We start from the raw sequence: 19,808 nt of genomic DNA, 5'->3' as shown, positions 1-19,808 counted from the left end.
ACCGCGCGCGAAGACCCTCCGGCTGGTTCCGAGTATCAATTTTGTGGCGGGAAAAACGGTCCCTTCTGTGGTAGAGTCCGCCAGCCCGGAATGGAGACGCAGTCCGAGGAGCAAGCCGTCACCAAGCCTGCGGACTCCGGAGGGGAAGGCGGGCCGTCGCAGGTCGCCGGCGCCCAGGCGGCGCGTCCGGAGGACCGCATGACCCTGCTGCTCAGGTTGTTCCCTCTGACCGACTGGGCAGGAGCCAAGTGGGCGTCTTGGCCAAGACTCTTTGCCGAAAATGTCTAGGGTTCTAATTCAGTGTCGGTCGCTTAATGGCTGGCGACTAGAGCATTCACTTAAGCTCTTTAAGCCCCTTTCTTCGTCTTGGAAAAGAGAGGGAAAATGACAGCTTCCTAGCTAAGTTGCCGTGGGAATTAAAAGAGAGATTATGGGGTCAGCGTTTAGCAAAGGGCCTACGGAGCTATAATTAACATCGCCTTTCTTAACCACTCATGCCCTGCGGTCCTGATTTTCAAGCCCTTTGTGGGTTGCATCCAAGCCCAGGTTTATACTGGAGGGAGGTTTCTCTGCCCTTCTCTGTTATAGCTATGACCCTTTTCAATCCAGAAGCTGCGTGTTTTGTATTTTCTACCAGGAAGCAATGTCTGTACGTTGCTAAGGAAAAGACTTAATGAGAAAGGACATCAGTCTTCTACTCCAGTGGGCAACTATGGTCCTGGGCCTTATCCATCCTACTCTTTGTTTCTATGTGACCCCTCAAGCTGAGATTAATTTTCATGGGTTTAAATGGTTGGGGGAAAAGTTACAAGATGTTAATATCAGGTGAAAATTATATGAAATTAAATTTCAATCTCCTTATGTAACGTTTTATTGGAACACAACTTGCATGGAAAGAGTTGAGTAGTTACAGCAGATACCATGAGTGAGAGTGAGTAAAAGTCATTAAATTGTGTCTGACTCTTTGTAACCTTTATGGACTGTAGTCTGCCAGGCTCCTCTGTCCATGGAATTTTCCAGGCAAGAATACTGGAATGAGTAGCCATTCCCTTTTCCAGAAGTCTTCCCGACCCAGGGATTGAACCTGGGTCTCCTGCTTTGACAGGCAGATTCTTTATCATCTGAGCCACCAGGGAAGCCCACAGTAGGAAGCCTATAGGATCTACTATAGGACTCACAAAGCCTAAAATATTTACTTTCTAGTCCTTTACAGAAAAAAATTTGCAGACCTAAATTGTAACAAGGGAATTTTAAAAAAAAATAAGCTTTGTAACTGTATGTATTTCAACTTCATCACTGCTTTGAAAGGCCTCACCTAATAATAAACCTCAGAACCTCACCTTCAAAATTACCCCCCTACAAATGCACAACAGATTCCTGCAAACGTGGAATCTTATAGCCCAGGTCTTACCCTTCCTTCCCCACTCCCACAGTTTTCCCCTTGCTCCTCACTCATGAAAGTTGCTAGGCAAATTTTTCACCTACAAGGGACTGAATATCTTCTATTAAAGACTCTGTGGGTATGGTTGGAAGTCTCCAGATAGTCATGCTTTTACATGGCTTTCCAACATCCAGCTCTGATTGGTACAAGACTTGGGTAGTTCTTCTTACCCTTAGATTTCATCAAGTGATTGCTCTTAATTTCTTTGGCTTTGGCTTCACTGACAACCAGAGCCCAGACTATTCCATTTGGGGGCAGGTCAGCTTCTTGGAGGCATTTTTGCAACCTCTGGTGCTCCAGAACCACAGGATCAACCTTTGTCTCATGATTATTGAGATATTGTTGCCCAGGAGCTGTTCTGTGGGTTCAAGTGGAGTTGATCTGGCTGACTTACCATAAAGAGTCTGTCAAATGGAGTTATATTTACCAAGATTCACCATCCTTTCCTTCAAAATTTTCTCATGGAGGCATGCTGTCACCCATCCTCACGTGACTGATGAACTTCTTTGTATTCTCTCAAAGTCTCATCCCAGTCTTTGGGCCATACACCTAACCCTCTGAGAGTGAGTTGTGGGACCTGTGGGCAGAGATGGGCAACAATGATGGGGATTTAATTAACAATAGTCTCTTAAACAGTATATATAGGAAGAAGTTTAGAAGACACTGAGTGGGAGTTCTTTCCTTTTAACTATTCCCATTCATTTTATCTATGGGCCATCGGATCTGGTGAATTCCTATCCAGAGTTCTCAGAGCTATATAGGAAGTGCTCATATAGTGCAGGGTCAATTCCAAATGACCATAATAGCCACTGTTCACAGCTAGAAGATCCCATGGGTTTCTTGAAGGCATATAAGGGCTTCATCAGCTCCTGAACTGGAACGAGTAACTTTCCTGTATTACTTTCCCCTATTCCCATCTGTTGTGTATTACACTTAGGAAGAAATGCCCCAAAGAGGTCCTGGCCACCAGACACTATTCTCTCACAAAAGTCCACCTGACTCAACTGGTGAACAGCATTTAGTAAAAAAGGCCGCAGGAACTCTGGGGGTGACATAATAGCCCACTTCCCATTCCTTTGACCTTTGACCAAGTGTGTGGACTTGCCTTCATCTTTTTGTTCTCAGAAAACGCTGATGAACACTACTCACTGATGAAGAAAGACATTCTTTTGTGTAAAAGTCTTTGAAACAGTTCTAAAAAATGAATAAAAATCCCTTTCTACCTACAACATGAAATAATAAAATATTAAAGATATAACATCTCCTTTTCCATCTCAGCTAAAAATGAATTATTGTTTCAGTGCGTCATAAAATGCTGTCTTAAAGTCTTAAGAAATTGCCCTTTTCATTTGGAATTTTAAAACAGGGAACTTAAGCTGCGAAGCTTTAAAATTTTGTCTAATGTTCCTTAGCTGCTTAACTAGATCTCCGAGTCACAAAACAAACTCAGAACTGGGGAATTACCAGGTAAATATGAAACATCTAATAAGTAGTTATCATTTTACCCATAGCTCTTCTACCCATTTTTTGTATGATTTTTAAGTAAGTAGAGTCATAGGATGACTAAGAAACTATAAATTACTTATTTATCCAAGGGTTAGTATCTTTGATATTTTTCTGTATCTCTTAAGAATGTTTCAATCTGTTTGTAACTCATTACTGTGTTTGGGAGTTTACCACTTTGATCTATTTCTTTATGTAGTCTTCTCTTTAAGCTTTATTTCAGTGTGGCCCATTAAAAATAAATTTAAAAATCAAATTTTTAACTTTTCCTTACAGATGCTGTTTTCCTACTGTATTTCATTTTGTGTATTTTTCTGAGGCATAACATCTTGTACGCCTATTTTAAATGAGGCCAACCTGGAAGATCTGTTTTTTAAATATATATTTACTTATTTAGCTGTGCCAAGTCTTAGTTGCCATGTGTGGGAGGGAGCTTTCATTGCAGCATGTGGGATCTAGTTTCCCATCCAGGGATTGAACCTGGGCCCCTTGCATTGGGAGCACTGAGTCTTAACCGCTGGACCACCAGGGAAGTCCCTGGAAGATTTTAGTGCTGTTTATTTATACTCATTTTGTTGCATCAGATTCCAAAAAAGATGAGTTGATTTATCATAGTAATGAATAAAACCTCAATAATTATATAACTCTCTTCTCCTTATCTGTTTTCAGGCTAAGAGCACAGACCAAACAACAACTCTTGGAATATAAGTCAATGGTTGATGCAAGTAAGGATTTCCATTTTCAAATAAGGTTTTATGAGTTTGATGATGAACAGTACTCCAGGGAAAAGATCAATTTTACAATTATTTATCTAGGGAAGTGGGGGTGTTAGGAATTCAGGAAAATTAAGTTCTATTGATTGGAAATTCCTGTAGGCTTAGCTACCATCAACAACTTGAACATTAAATTAGGAGATTAGATGATTGTTGAACAAGTGATCTGAGATCTATACTTTGAGAAACACTGGGTTAATGACATGAGAGCAGAAGGGAGATAGGCATAAAAGTGTGATAGACAATTTTCAATTCTATATAAAAATTTTTAATTTATCTTTTACAATTATTAATCCAAAAATCTCAGGGCCAAGAGAGTAGTTAAATGATGGGTTTAGTCGTCTTAATAAGCACCACCTGATTTATTATAAGCCCTTGGGTCACAAAGATAGATTTTGGTTACTTTTTCTTTCTCTATGAAATAAGCTTATAGAATAAAACCAAATAGTACACTGTGTTGAATCAAGAATTGTGGAAAAGCCTAGGCACCTCATAGATGTTTTAGTTACTTCCCTGAGTCCATGTTTGAACCCCGATAATTTTTGTGCTCTGTTCAAGCTCACTTTAAGGCCACAGATCAGAAGGCATTTCTGGTATGTTTTTCATCCCCATTTTAGGGTTTCTAGAGTCATCTTAGGCAAAAAACAGAACGAAAGAAAACAAAACCTTAAAAAAAGATGGGCCCCCAACCTCTCTTCTGCTTACCATAGCTAGTAACCATAGGAGTTAGGAAGTGAATCAGACCTTACTGGCTCTAAAGTCATGTCCCTTTTGTAACATCAATAATGCCTATATAAGAATATATATTATCTATAAAGTACTTATATTTATATATATATAAGTATATATGTATTACAGCACTTTGCTGTATACCTGAAACTAACACAACATTGTAAATCAACTATAATTCGATTAAAAAATGCTTACCTCAAAGATGATCAGTAGGTCACTGTCCTTCCCCTGGAGGAATTAATGGTGTCCTTCTTTCCAAAGCCTGTGTTCCTTGTATTAAACAAATTATATTTATCTTAGAGAAGAGAAGTAGGACTTGTCTAATCCTTTTACTGGCATGAGAGCCCACGTAATACATAAAAAAGTATAACTGATGTTAGACGATGAGGTGTAGGGGAAAAGCTATTCAAAATTTGAACCATTGAGGAATTATCTCTAGAGGTAATCATGCAATCATAGTTGAATGAATGGATGCTAGGAATGGAGATATGGTGTTGAACAAGGCTGACTTTATCCTCATGGAGCTTAAATTCTATGTAGCAAAACAGGTAAGCAAAGAGACTTGAGATAATTATGAGGTGAAGTAAATGTGAGATGAAGGAAATAATGATATGATAAGAGGGAAGGGCTACTTTAGATACAGTAATCAGAGATGGATTCTTCAAGAAGATGACCTTAGAGCTAAAATCCAAGTGATAAGAATCTGCCTCCTCTTGCAGTTCTTGTTTGCCCTGTATAGCTAATTTTAAAGGAGTTGTGACATCTGAAAACTTGAGTAGATTTAATAGTCTGCACTCTAGAATTTCTACAGCTAAAGGAGAGGACTGATTGCTATGGCTTCCTGGTGGCTCAGATGGTAAAGAATCTGCCTGCAGTGCAGGAGACCTGGGTTCGAACCCTAGGTTGGGAAGATCCCATGGAGAAAGGAATGGCAACCCACTTCAGTGTTCTTGACTGGAGCATTCCATGGACAGAGGGCTTAGTCCATGGGGTCAAAAAGAATGGGACGTGACTGAGCCCCTAACACACACATAAGAAGTTAGGTTTTAGTTTTGAAGAGAAGATATGTATCTAAAATTGATTAGTTTTTACCATTAAAAAATACTGAGACTTTATTGCTTGAAGGCTTTTTTTTTTTAATTTACAATAAGTGCATCGATTTTGAGGGTATAATTGGATGAGTTTTTTGTTGAGATGTTGTTTTAAAGATTTGTTTATTTTTTGGCTGTGGTGAGTCTTCATTGCACACTGGCTTTCTCAAGTTGTGGCAAGTGGAGGCTCATCTCTAGTTGTGGTGTGCAAGCTTCTCATTGCAGCAGCTTTTCTTGTTTCAAAGCATGGATTCTAGGTGCATGGGCTTCAGGAGTTGCAGCGCATGGGCTCAGTTAGTTGTGGCTCCTGGGCTCTAGGGCATAGGCTCAATAATTGTCACACAGGTTTAGTTGCTCCACATGTGGGATCCTCTCAAACCAGGGTTCAGACTGGTATCCCTTAGCTTACAAGGAGGATTCTTAACCACTGGATCACCAGGGAAGCCCAGTTTGATGAGTTTTGACAAATGTATACATCTGTTTTGGAGAAGGCAATGGCACCCCACTCCAGTACTCCTGCCTGGAAAATCCCATGGATGGAGGAGCCTGGTGGGCTGCAGTCCATGGGGTCACTGAGAGTCGGACATGACTGAGCGACTTCACTTTGACTTTTCACTTTCATGCATTGGAGAAGGAAATGGCAACCCACTCCAGTATTCTTGCCTGGAGAATCCCAGGGATGGGGGAGCCTGGTGGGCTGCCGTCTATGGGGTCGCACAGAGTCGGACACGACTGAAGTGACTTGGCATACATCTCTTTAATCAAGATCACCACTAAAATCAAAGATGTAAACAGAAAGAGACTCACAGACTTAGAAGATGAACTTACTTGATGTGTGACTAGTACAACTAATTTCACTTTAGTTTTACTTTAGTTGTACTACTCATATATCAAATGCTTCAGCCACCATGTGGCTGGTGGCTACCATATTGGACAGTGCAGATATTAAGCATTTCATTTATCACAGAACAGTGCTTTTGGAGAGCACTGTTCTAGAATTTGATGTAAATGTATTTATATGGTGGTTTTGTTTTTTTCCCAACATCTTTGTTTTGTGACTTAATTCACGCAACAAAATTCACCATTTTAAAATGCACAATTCAGTAACTTTTAGTATTATTTACAATGTTGTGTAACCATTACCACTATCTAATTGCAGAACATTTGCATTACTCTATAGATCAGATCAGATCAGATCAGTCGCTCAGTCGTGTGCGACTCTTTGCGACCCCATGAATCGCAGCACGCCAGGCCTCCCTGTCCATCACCAACTCCCGGAGTTCACTCAGACTCACGTCCATCGAGTCAGTGATGCCATCCAGTCATCTCATCCTCTGTCGTCCCCTTCTCCTCCTGCCCCCAATCCCTCCCAGCATCAGGGTCTTTTCCAATGAGTTGACTCTTTGCATGAGGTGGCCAAAGTACTGGAGTTGCAGCTTTCGCATCATTCCTTCCAAAGAAATCCCAGGGCTGATCTCCTTTAGAATGGACTGGTTGGATCTCCTTGCAGTCCAAGGGACTCTCAAGAGTCTTCTCCAACACCACAGTTCAAAAGCATCAATTCTTCGGTGCTCAGCCTTCTTCACAGTCCAACTCTCACATCCATACATGACCACAGGAAAAACCATAGCCTTGACTAGATGAACCTTTGTTGGCAAAGTAATGTCTCTGCTTTTGAATATGCTATCTAGGTTGGTCATAGCTTTCCTTCCAAGGAGTAAGCGTCTTTTAATTTCATGGCTGCAGTCACCATGTACAGTGATTTTGGAGCCCAGAAAAATAAAGTCTGACACTGTTTCCACTGTTTCCCCATCTATTTCCCATGAAGTGATGGGACCAGATGCCATGATCTTCGTTTTCTGAATGTTGAGCTTTAAGCCAACTTTTTCACTCTCCTCTTTCACTTTCATCCAGAGCCTTTTTAGTTCCTCTTCACTTTCTGCCATAAGGGTGGTGTCATCTGCATATCTGAGGTTATTGATATTTCTCCCGGCAATCTTGACTCCAGCTTGAGTTTCTTCCAGTCCAGCGTTTCTTATGATGTACTCTGCATATAAGTTAAATAAACAGGGTGACAATATACAGCCTTGACGTACTCCTTTTCCTATTCAGAACCAGTCTGTTGTTCCATGTCCAGTTCTAACTGTTGCTTCCTAACCTGCATACAAATTTCTCAAGAGGCAGATCAGGCCCCAAACCTGTCAGTAGTCACTCCCAAAGGGTCTGGCTACTTTTTGCACAGTGTAGCATTTTTGTGATTCATCCATGCTCTTTTGTTTCAGTAATACATTCCTTTTTATGGTGAAGTACATTTTATGATGACTGCACCACGATTTGTTAATCCATTTACCTGTTGATGAACATTTGAATTGTTTCCAGTGTTTGCCCCTCATAAATAAAGCTGCTATGGACAGTTGTCATTTGTATATATTTTTGTGGACATTTGCTTTCATTTCTCTTGGTTAAATACCTAAAAGTGAAATTTCAAGGTGATATGGTAAGTGTATGTTTAACTTTTTAAGAAACTACCAAACTGCTAAAATAATTATACCATTATGGCAGATTCCTCCCCAGCAGTGTATGAGATTTCCAGTTACTCAATATCTTCTCCAAAACTTTGTACTGTCAGTCTTTTTAAATTTTAGCCACTCTAGTAAGTATGTAGTGATATATTTATGTGGTTTTAATTTATATTTTCCTAATAACTAATGTTGTTGATCATCTTTTCATGTCTTATTGGTAGTTTACTTTTTTGAAGTGTCCTTTCAAATCTTTGCCATTTTTGGTTAGATTGTTAGTCTTACTGAGTTTGAGTTTCAATTAAAGGTGAAAATATTATATATTCTCTTAAACATTCACTTCAAAAAATAAATACAGTCCTGTTTCAGATGAATAAATATATATATGTGTGTGTGTGTGTGTGTGTATATGTATATATATGTATATATATATGGTAGAAATTTTCTCCTAGTTTTTTGCTTTTTTATTTTCTTAACAGTGTCTCTTCAGGAGCAGAAGGCATTAATTTTTATGAAGTGTTGTTTTTTTACTGTTTTTCTTTTGTGATTTGTGGTTTTTGAGTTCTAAGAAACTGACTACTTCAAGGCTGCAGAGATTTTCTCCTATGTATGTTCTAGAAATCTTAAAGTTTTAAGTTCACCATTCAGTGCTGTGATTCATCTTGGGTTAAGTTTTGTGTATATAGTGTGAGCTAAGTAAGGGTCAAGACTCATTTTTTCCGTGTGTGACCCATTGTATATGTGTAGGTCTATTTCTGGACTTGTTCTTCTGTTGCTTTGAGTAATTTGTTTGCCTTTACAATGGTCCCACACTGTTCGGATTACTGTAGCTTTATAGTAAGTCTAGATTATCAGCCACTATAAGTCCTTCAAGTTCATTCTTTGTCAAAATTGTTTTTACTGTTCTCGGTCCTTTATTTTTCTATATGCATTTTAAAATCAGCTTGTCAATTTCTGGGATTTTGAGTGGGACTATGGTAGCTCAGCTGGTAAAGAATCCACCTGCACTGCAGGAGACCCCGGTTTGATCCCTGGGTCAGGAAGATCCCCTGGAGGAGGACATGGCAACACACACTAGTATTTTTGCCTGGAGAATCCCCATGGAGGAGCCTGTTGGGCTACGGTCCAGGGGGTCACAAAGAGTCAGACCCGACTGAGCCACTAAGCACAACACAGCACATAGATCAGTATGGGTGAGTTCGTTATATTAGCAGTTGTTATATTAGCCATGATTCTCCCAGTACGTATAGGTAGTATATCTTTCCATTTTACTGTTTGATGGTGTTTAGTGTAGAGGTCATACATACATGTGTTTTGTTAAATTTATCCTTAATTATTTTGTGTTTTTGGATGTAACTTTACATATATTTAAAAATTTTTATATATAGACATAGTTTCTATATTTTTACATTGATCTTGATTTTTTTACTCTCTTTTTGTATCATTCTAATCTGTGCTGTCTAATATGTTAGTCACTAGCTCCATGTGACCACTGAACACTTGAAATATGGTCATTCCTCATTGAGAAGGACTAAATGTAAAATATGAACAGGAGGAGAGATTGTGAACTATTTCAACAGTAATTCTAAATAGCTTACATGTTAAAGTGACAATATTTTGGATCTACTGGGTTAAATAAGCTATATTAAAATTAATTTCACTTGTTTCTTTACTTTTGTAATGTGGAAACTAGAAATTTTAAATTACATATTTGGTTTGCATTTGTGGCTCACATTATATTTTTGTTGGACAATGCTTTTCTGAAATATTACTAACTTCAAAAATTTATTTATTTGTAGATGAAGAAAAGACTCCAGAACAAATCATGCAGGAAAAGCAAATTGAAGCGTATGTCTTAATTTTAAATTTTTAGTTGTGGTTTTTACAGATTTAATAATATTATCCATCTTATAATATTGTCTTTCTGTTTCCTTTCTTTGTTTTTCCACGTAATTTGTCATGCACATGTTGAGAAGTTACTGATGTGGGATGTCGACTTAGATGCACATGAGTGAGCTACCACTAACAAGATATTTATCAAAGTAACTCAGTGGGAGTCAGGTTACCAAATCCGGAAATGTGTCAGTATGGGATCCTGTAGAATACTATTATTTAGATAACAGGCATTTTACTTTCTTCAAAGATTTACTTTAAACCTTTATTCCAGTAGTTACTTTATCTGACATTGCTGACATTCTTTGGTTCATGCTTCTTTGGCAGTAAAATTGAAGAACTAGAAAATGAAGTTGAAGAGGCAAAAACTGCTTTTGAAATGAAAAAGCTTGCATTAGACAGGTAATTATTACATTTTAAGTATGCAAGATGGGTATGGCTCAGGGTGGGGTGTGTGTGTGCTAAGTCGGTTCAGTCATGTCCAGCTCTTTGCTACCCTATGGAGCCCACTAGGCTCCTCTGTCCATGGGATTCTCTAGGCAAGAATACTGGAGCAGGTTGCCATGCCCTCCTTCAGGGGATCTTCTCGAGCCAGGGATTGAACTGGAATCTCTTATGTCTCCTGCTTTGGCAGGTGGGTTCTTTATCACTAGTCTGAATTAATCAAAATGATGATTAGTTGATGGTCCCACAAATTTTGAGCCCTGAGAGAAAAGTTACATCATTAATGTTTTCATTTGAAGAAGTTACGTAAGACAGTGTTAATAAGAAAATGTCAATCAAGACAATAGAAGTGTGAGGTTAAATCACATTCTGTGTTTGAAAGGATTATACGATTTATTTTTGGTTGTGCTAGGTCTTAGTCGTGGGACGAAGAATCTTTAGTTGCAGCATGTGGGATTTAGTTCCCCAGCCAGGAATTGAACCCAGGCCCCTGCATTGGGAGCTTGGAGTCTTAGCTACTGGGCTACCAGGGAAGTCTCATATTTATTCCAGTAACTCTTAATGGAGTAAGGGAATTGTCATTGAGTTTAAATGTATTTTTAATTTTAGACTTTGGATCTATATTTTAGAATTCATTCACCAAATATTTGAGTGCTTACTGTGTCAGAGCTTTGTGCTGGACGCTGGTATACAGCTGTCAGTAAGACAAACGTAGTCTCTATTATAGACTTGTGATCTGAATTAATAATCTCAATTCAATGAATGACTCTAATTGTCTTTCCCCCTTGTATTTCTGACCTTCCCAGATACATTTACTTATATTTAATTGAAAATAGTTAAAGTCCTTTTAATTACTTCTAGCAGTGAACTTTTTCCCCTCATTTAATGTGCTGGCTCATTATATAGATGATATTTTTTGACTAAGATCAGAGCTATTAAGATATCCTCTTTAATGAAATGACTAATATTGCTGAGCTTATTGCCTTTTTATTATTATTTATTTACTAGCTGTTGAATTTAAAAACAAATTATAGTGCTTGCTTATACATAGACATATTTTAAAGTTTATAGTCGAGTATGGCTTTGTATTCCCTAACTCTACCTAATTTGAGCCTGCTGATCTGTATGCCTTTTTTCCTTCTTCCAGTTTTATTGAGATATAACTGACATACAGCAGTGTATAAGTTTGGGCTTCCCTTGGCAGCTCAGTGGCAAAGAATCCACCAGCCAATGCAGAAGGCATGGATTCAATCCCTGGGTCAGGAATATCCCCTGGAGAAAGGAAGTAGTAACCCACTCCAGTATTCTTGCCTGGAAAATCTCATAGACAGAGGAGCCTGGCAGGCTACAGTCCATGGGGTCACAAAAGAGTCGGACACAACTTAGCGGCTAAACAATAACTGTATAAGTTTAAGGTGTAGAACATGTTTTGACTTACATGCATCCTGAAATGATCATCACAGTAGGTTTAGTGAACATCAACCATCTCATATAGATACAAAATTTAAAAAATAGAAAAAAAAATTTTTTCTTGTGAGAATTTTTAGATTTATTCTCCTAACTTTCGTATGTAACTTATAGCAATGTTAATTGTATTTTATCATATTGTGCATTACATTTTGTAGTGCCTTATTGCTTCCTCCCAGCCCTGCACCTAGGTTGATGGTTTAGAGAGCAAGTTCAGGCAGGGTGTCAGGTCAGCTCAGCCCCTCTGCCTGCCCATGCACAGCCACATGTAACAGCCCCCTCCCTCTTGGTGCTACTTCATGTTTCTATGACTGACTTATCAAATTATTTCCCATATAATACTATTTAAAAACCTACTTTTGTTTTATGTTACATTTAAATAGAAATCAATCCATGTTGTATTTTTAAATATTCTTTTCACTGTACCATAAATGTTACCCATGTTTTATAATGGATTTTTTTCCTCTATAGGATGCAACTTTCAACTGCACTTAAAAAACACCTGGAGAAGGTTGACATTAAGACTAGGTATGTTTTTTTGTTTGTTTTATGTTTTCTGGATTTGGTAAGGATGGCAGTAAGGGAGATCACATAATGATTAGTTCCATGAATTTTTTTTTTTAATTGTCTGTCACTGTTGACCACCTTTATCTGGGAAATAAGAAAAGTAGGCTCGTCTCATCATTACAAACTTTATAGTCCTACTGACATCCTGTTCCAAATGGATGGGACCCTGAGAATCAATGGAGGTTTTACCCAGATGATCTATAATTTTGAAGGAAGCTTTTGAAAGTTAACTTTTGTTTGGTACTTACTGTAAGACAAGAACAATGCTATCTCATTTAAGCCAACAATAACCCAATGAGATAGGAAATATACTCCTCATTTTTCATGGGCAGAAATGAGCAACTTATATAATTTGCCAAGGAATATAAAATAAAGACTCTGGCATTCAAGGTCATCTGTGATCCGATCCTAAGACGGGAAGCTGGCAACCCACATATAACAAGCCTCCCAAAGGATGGTGGCACTAGGAAATATGAGAACCGCTCTTCTTGCCCAGTCTTATTTCTGCCCTTTTACTCCAGCTGTACCAAACTGCTTGTTAGGTAGTCTTCGTAATTACACTTGACCCTTGGACAGCATGGGTTTGAACTGCTTGAGTCCACTTCTATGCAGGTGTTTTGTGTTTGTTTGTTTTCAATAAATATAGTACCTGTATTTTCATTTTACAGATCTTTAAGTATGGGGGAAAGTTTGTATTTATTTAGAGGTCACGGTATGTGGAATCAGTGAACTGGGGTTTAATCCAGACTGTTTCAGCTTTCTGTCCTCGGGTGAGCCATTTAATTCCTGTGTTTTTGAGGCAGAGGTAGCAGTGCTGTGCACTGTGTGGACAGTTGGTAACTAACCACCCACTCTACCTGCATTGTTCAAGGATCAACTGTACTTTTCCATCCTTTAAGACTCAGGGTTTCCTTGTTCTACCCTTTCCACAACTCTTACACAATCCATTACTGATTCTAATGAAGTCATAACGATGGTTGTGGATTTATTTTTTTCCCCCATAAGATTCTTTCCTCTTTGAAAACAGGTACTGTGTTTTATTCTATTTTATAATCTTGGTGCCTGGCACAATCTTGACATGAAGTAGTCTCTCAGAAATACTTGTTGAAGAAATGGGGAATAAAAGCAGTTGATTTAGTGAAACTGTTCTGTCTGATATAGTTAGATACATGTCATTATACATTTGTCAGAATGCATAGAATGTACAACATCAAGAGTGAACCCTAGTGTAAACTCTGGACTTTGGATGATAATGATGTGTCAGTGTAGGTTCATCATTTATAACAGATGAGCTACTCTGGTGGGGGAGGCTGTGCAACTGTGGGGCCAGAGGGTATACGGGTTTCCCTCCACTTGGTTTTTCCCTGAACCTAAAACTGGTCTAAAAACTAACATCCAGGGACTTCCCTAGTGGAACTGCTGCTGCTAAGTCACTTCAGTCGTGTCCGACTCTGTGCAACCCCATAGACGGCAGCCCACAAGGCTCCCCCGTCCCTGGGATTCTCCAGGGAAGAACACTGGAGTGGGTTGCCATTTCCTTCTCCAATGCATGAAAGTGAAAAGTGAAAGTCAAGTCGCTCAGTCATATCCGACTCTTAGCGACCCCATGGACTGCAGCTTACCAGGCTTCTCCGTCCATAGGATTTTCCAGGAAAAAGTACTGGAATGGGGTGCCATTGCCTTCTCTGTCCCTAGTGGAATAGAGACTAAGAATTTGCACTCCCTATGCAGGGGGCCTGGGTTTGATCCTTGGTCAGGGATCTAGATCCCATGTGCCTCAACTAAAGGTCCCACATGCTACAATGAGGATGGAAGATCCTGTGTACCGAAACTAAGACCCAGCACAGCCAAATTAATTGATTTTTAAAAAATCCTAAAGTCCATTTCCAAAAAAGACATTATGTATTAGCAAGTTATTAGGGTTTTTTTCTCCCTAAGTATTAGATTTTTAGAAATGTTCCTGGGGACTTCCTTTGCAGTCCAGTAGTTAAGACTCTATGTTTTCACTGCAGAAGACACTGGTTCAATCCTTGGTCAGGGAACTAAGATCCTGCATGCTATGGGGTATGGCCAAGAAAAAAAAAAAAAGAAATGTTCCTACATGCTTAAATTTTATATTCTTTGTTGTCTATGAGCAAAAATTTTTCTAGGGAAATGCATCAGAAATTTAGTTTACACCAAACTTTTCTAGACTTATTTTGTTAAACAATGACTATATTGAAATGTACATTGGATATAATGAAAGTATATATATACTGATTTGTTAATTAATGAAAAATTTTAAACTTAGTAAATCATATTTTTTATTCCTTTTCAGTGTGCTCATGGATAACATGAAACAAATACTAAATCTGAATAAACTAATAATGAAATCACAGCAGGTAATTTTGAACATAAAGCTGCTTATGCATTCTCATGATTTCAGTAACACATTCTTGCTGGTAACTGTATGTGACTAAATAGGATTGCCCAAAGACTGGTATGTTTGGAATTCAGTATCCTTAAGTTTTCTGTCTTTTCATAGTTCCATTATTTCTAATTATCTACTTATCATTTAAGCTACTCTTTCTTTCCCTTTTGTTGTGTAAAAATAGAGGAACTGAAAACTGAAGCTCAGAAAATATGAATAGATAAAATTCAATGATTTAAATATTATAGGTGTATTCTTAGCTTATGTGCCTTAATCTTTTTATTTCTAATAACAGGAAACTTGGGATTTGGAGGAAAAATTGCTTGATGTTAGAAAGAAGAGATTGCGTATGTAGAACACTTTTTGGCTCTTTTTTTCGAGAACACATTTTTCACTTAATACGAAGATCTCCCAATCACTGAAAATTTTAATTTTCAAATTTTCTTAAAACTTTGGACATGGCAATTTAAAGAGTAGTATACAGAGTGCAATTTGCTTGATCCATTGTTTTAGAACTTTAAATCACAAAAATTAATACTTTCTCAGTGGGGGTAAAATATCAAGTGATACAGAAAAGTATAATGTGAAAGCCATACCTCCTTGTGTGAGCACCATTAGATATACATCATTTCAGGCCTTTTTCCACATCCACATTAACATTTATAATTTCTTTTAATTATTTATTTATTTTATTTTTTGCGAGGAGTTTTCACTGACTGTGGTGAGCAGAGGCTATATTCTTTGTTGCAGTACTTCACTTCTTATTGTGGTGGCTTCTGTTGTCGTGGAGCACAGGCTCTAGGTGTGAACGCTTCAGTAGCTGCAGCACACAGGCTCAGTACTTGTGGTGCTAGGGCTTAGTTACCCCACGACATGTGGAATCCTCCCAGACTTGGGATTGAACCCATGTCCCCTGCATGGCAAGCAGATTCCTGGGGAAGTCCATACATAATTTTATTTTTTTGGTACATAATTTTTAAATGATCACTTGATACATATGGTTCTATAGTTTAACTTAACATGAGATGGCTTTTTGCATTGAAATTATTGAAATGTTTTATTGAAATCTATTTCAGAGAGAACTAAGGCTAGTTGTACATATTCTCTATAAAGAATTTGAAAACAAACATATACCTAAGAAAAATTTTTTATTTTATCAAGAGATAATCGATCTTCAGTGCTTTTTATTTATAAAATTGGCATAATTTTATTCTGTAGTACTCTTTTAACAGTTATAGGCATGATTTATTATTTTAAAATACTGTGTATATTTCCCTTTAAAAAATTTTTGATTTATTTTTATTATTTTTGGCTGTGCTGGGTCTTCACTGCTGCACGGACTTTTCTCTAGCTGTGGCAAGCGAGGGCTACTCTTAGTTGCCGTGCCGGGCTTCTCATTGCAGTGGCTTCTTTTGTGGAGCAGAGCCTCTAGGGCACAGGGCACACTCTAGAGCACAGGGGCTTCAGGAGTTTGGGCACATGGGCTCAGTAGTTGCAGTGCCTGGGCTCTAGAGCACAGATTCAATATTTGTGGCACATGGACTTATTTTCTTCCACGGCACGTGGGATCTTCCTGGATCAGGGATCAAACTCTTGTCTCCTGCATTGGCAGGTGGATTCTTTACCACTGAGCCACCAGGGAAGCCCCTAGATTTGCCTTTTGTAAGTAATCTCAGGGTCAGAAGTAGTCCTGTCACCTGTCTAATCACTCTTTGCTTTTTTTTCCATTGCATTCCAACCTACTTTTGATACATCAGTGTCAAGGAACTGAGCTCCTGAGATATACCCATTTATATTTTTAAATACTGTCTGTCCCCAACTTATGATGTTTCAACTTACAGTTTTTTTACTTTATGATGATATGCATTCAGTAGAAACTGAATTCAGATTTTGAATTTTGCTTTTTTCCTCGGCTCATTATAGTCTCTCATGTGATGCCAGGCAGCAGCAGCCAAGTGATCATGAGAATAAACCACCAATACATTTACAACTATTTTTCACTTTTAGTATTCAATAAATTACATGAGATATTTAATATATTGTTATAAAGCAGGCTTTGTGTTAAGTGGTTTTGCCCAATTGCAGGCTAATGGAAGTGTTCCAAGCATGTTTAAGGCAGGCTAGACTAAGCTGTGATGTTTGGTGGATTAGCTACATTTTTGCCTTAGGATATTTTCAACTGAGGATGAAAGGAAGATCTCTAGTGTAATTCTTAGAATATTTCAGGAACAACAAAAAAAAATGGTTGATGATATTTATCCCTGGAGAAGGGGATCTTACCTTTCCTTGAAAATTTATTAATATGTAATTTTTGTAAATTAAGGGGGGGGAGTATTTCCTTACATATATCACCTATTTTTTGGCAACCCAGAGGAAGTCCTCTGACATGATGCCATGGCAGACATTTGTAGACAGTATCATTGTCATGCATGCACAATTGAACATCTCAAAGAGGGCATTGCCAAGTATGAAATTAAAATATTGGTGTTTTGCACCAGAGAAATCATTTTCATGTCAGAATGGAACTGCAACCTAAAATGCATATTAAAATTTTTCCCTTGACTGAAATAATCAGGAACTGTTCTGCTTCATAAGCTTTCAAGATTCTTGTTTATAGGAGTTGTCATATATAGTATATTGCTTTATTTTTAACCCAACAGAATTAAAACAAGCTTCAGAAAGAAAGCTTTTAGAAATACAGACTGAAAAGAACAAACAGAAAGATGATTTGGATAGTATGGAAAATTCAGACAAAATAAAGGCCATACAACAAAACCTGGAGACAGAGATACAGATTACTACAGTTATTCAACATGTGTTCCAGGTAATGTTTATATAAAGTGGGAAGAGGGGTAAAGAACTTTTAAAAAGCGATTAATTCTATTATTTTCAGGCTTCATATTTTTATATATAACTGAATTAACTCAGTATCATTAAGCTGCAGTTTCTCAAAGAATAATGACCAGAATTTTCATTAATTATAACCCTAATCAGTCCTCCATTGCCTACCACAAAAATAATCTTCGCCTTTGTCAAAGTCTTGGAACTTTGCAAGGGCTGAGAATTAAGCTCTTTAACCTCTTGTCAAAATAATGCATGTTACTTACAATTTAATTGTTTTTCACTGTAGAAATGCAAAATGAACTCTGAACCATAACTGTAATCTTTTTCCTCTAGGAAACACTGCAAATATTCTTCCTTAAGAGGTAAAAACTATCTACAAAAACTGGCAAAGCAGAAAAGTTGTTATAAACATTGTAAATATTTCCCTAGCATTATGGCGATCAAAGTTGAAGCCTTACTGAAAATAGAAATAAAGATACAAGAATGTATTTACTATTTTTTCCCATCATCACAGAGTAAATGTTCACACCTAGTTCTGTAAATATTTGATAAATGAAAGACGATTTTTAAAAAATACTGCCGAGAACTTTAATTTTAAAACAATTTTTTTTTTTTTTTAAATTACAGAACCTCATTTTGGGGAGTAAAGTCAACTGGGCAGAGGATCCTGCCCTCAAGGAAACTGTTCTGCAGCTTGAGAAGAATCTCACAATGATCTAACAGGAATTCTAGTTTGATATTTTTTGTTTCTGTTTTTAATGTCATTTAAAAAGAAATTTCAAGTGAAATGCTTTTCAGTGTTTTGGGAATGATTCTAATACTGCAGTTATTTTTTTTTAGCTTGAGTTAAGTGTTACATGGAATCTATTGTTTTAAATATAATAAAGTGACTGGCATAGTCTAAATCTGAAAATCTTAGCCTTGGAAGGGTCCCAAAAGACATCTAGTCCAGCCTCCTACTGAATATGGACATTTTTTCTACAGCATTCCTGGAAATCTCAGCTCCCATTTGTAATACTTCTGTGTATTTGTTTATCAACAAAATATTAGAAAGTTAGAAAAGCATATCCACACACATCTTTGTTTTTTTTTTTCAACTGTCAACTGTATTTTATTCAGGTAAATCTCATTTTGGTTCAACTCACTACAGATTTTTTTTTTTTTTTGCCTTTTTTAAAAAATCAAGGGGACTTCCCTGGTGTTCCAATGGCTGAGACTTCATGCTCCCAGTGCAGGGGGCCAAGGTTCAGTTCCTGGTCAGGGAACTACATCCCACATGGCTGCAGTGAAGAGTGTGCATGCCACAGCTGAAGATCCCGCATGTGGCAGCTACGACCAGGTGCAGCCAAATAAGCAGTTTTTGTAAAAAAATTTAAAAACTGAGATATAATTGATACCTAACACTGTGTAAGTTTAAGATGTACAACATTGTTGATCTGACCACCATTAGCTAACATCTTCATCGTGTCACATAAGTATCATTTCTTTATCATGGTGAGAATATTTAAGATTATCCTCCTAGTAACTTTGAAGTGTGTAATGCAGTATCGTTAACTAGAATCACAGTGTTGTACGTTACATCTCCAAAAGTTACTCATCTTCTAACTGCAAGTTTGTACCTTTGACCATGATTTTCTCAGTTCTCTCACCCCTCCATCCACATTTTTAAACAGATATCCAAATAAAGCACCTCAGTCATGAAAAAAGAAGAAAAAGAAAAACATACTCTGATTATAGAAAAATTGTGACTTTATTTTGTATTTTTAGGTTTATTATGTATCGCTTTTATTTAAAAAGTAAATGTTATTCTATCTTATTAAAAAAATAGAGCTTGAAGCCTTTTATAGTATCCAATTTCATTTTTTGAAAACTCTGACTTGAGCTCTTTATTAATTTGGAGCTGTTGATAATTTTTATAGACACTGTAGTCTTTTCAACATTATTTTAAGAAAGACTTTAAATTTGAAAAGATGTACTGCAATGGACAACAGTATTAGAAATCTGTTCTTTAGATCAGTAACAAAAATGATATTTGCCTGAATTTGAATTCTGAAAGCTTTTCTTTGGAATATTTATAGTTTGGCTTCATTTGTTTTGATAAATCATAATTTATGTGTAGCTTTT

At 37.4% G+C, this 19,808-nt stretch overlaps 1 protein-coding gene and 1 pseudogene across 1 annotated transcript; both read left to right on the top strand.

Moving 5' to 3' along the window:
* CENPH (centromere protein H) lies at positions 1 to 19,525 on the top strand. The gene is made up of 9 exons (XM_019982958.2): positions 1 to 215; positions 3,614 to 3,669; positions 9,859 to 9,907; positions 10,280 to 10,354; positions 12,335 to 12,391; positions 14,748 to 14,811; positions 15,136 to 15,187; positions 17,501 to 17,664; positions 18,312 to 19,525. Exons 1-9 carry the CDS (start codon positions 91 to 93, stop codon positions 18,402 to 18,404), a joined length of 735 nt encoding a protein of 244 aa, XP_019838517.2. The 5' UTR covers positions 1 to 90; the 3' UTR covers positions 18,405 to 19,525.
* On the top strand, positions 922 to 3,607 carry LOC109574649 (mesoderm-specific transcript homolog protein pseudogene; annotated as a pseudogene).
* Positions 19,526 to 19,808: the final 283 nt, after the last annotated feature.

Source organism: Bos indicus, chromosome 20 (assembly GCF_029378745.1).
Source record: "Bos indicus isolate NIAB-ARS_2022 breed Sahiwal x Tharparkar chromosome 20, NIAB-ARS_B.indTharparkar_mat_pri_1.0, whole genome shotgun sequence".
NCBI lineage: Eukaryota > Metazoa > Chordata > Mammalia > Artiodactyla > Bovidae > Bos > Bos indicus.
This window is presented reverse-complemented; position numbering and strand designations above follow the sequence as displayed.

Bases quoted from the DNA above. Each gene is read 5' to 3' on its own strand.
- CENPH (XM_019982958.2), top strand. From the start codon at position 91: ATGGAGACGCAGTCCGAGGAGCAAGCCGTCACCAAGCCTGCGGACTCC. The intron at 9,908-10,279 runs GTATGTCTTAAT...CTTCTTTGGCAG, and splicing joins CAGGAAAAGCAAATTGAAGC to TAAAATTGAAGAACTAGAAA. The intron at 12,392-14,747 runs GTATGTTTTTTT...ATTCCTTTTCAG, and splicing joins AAGGTTGACATTAAGACTAG to TGTGCTCATGGATAACATGA.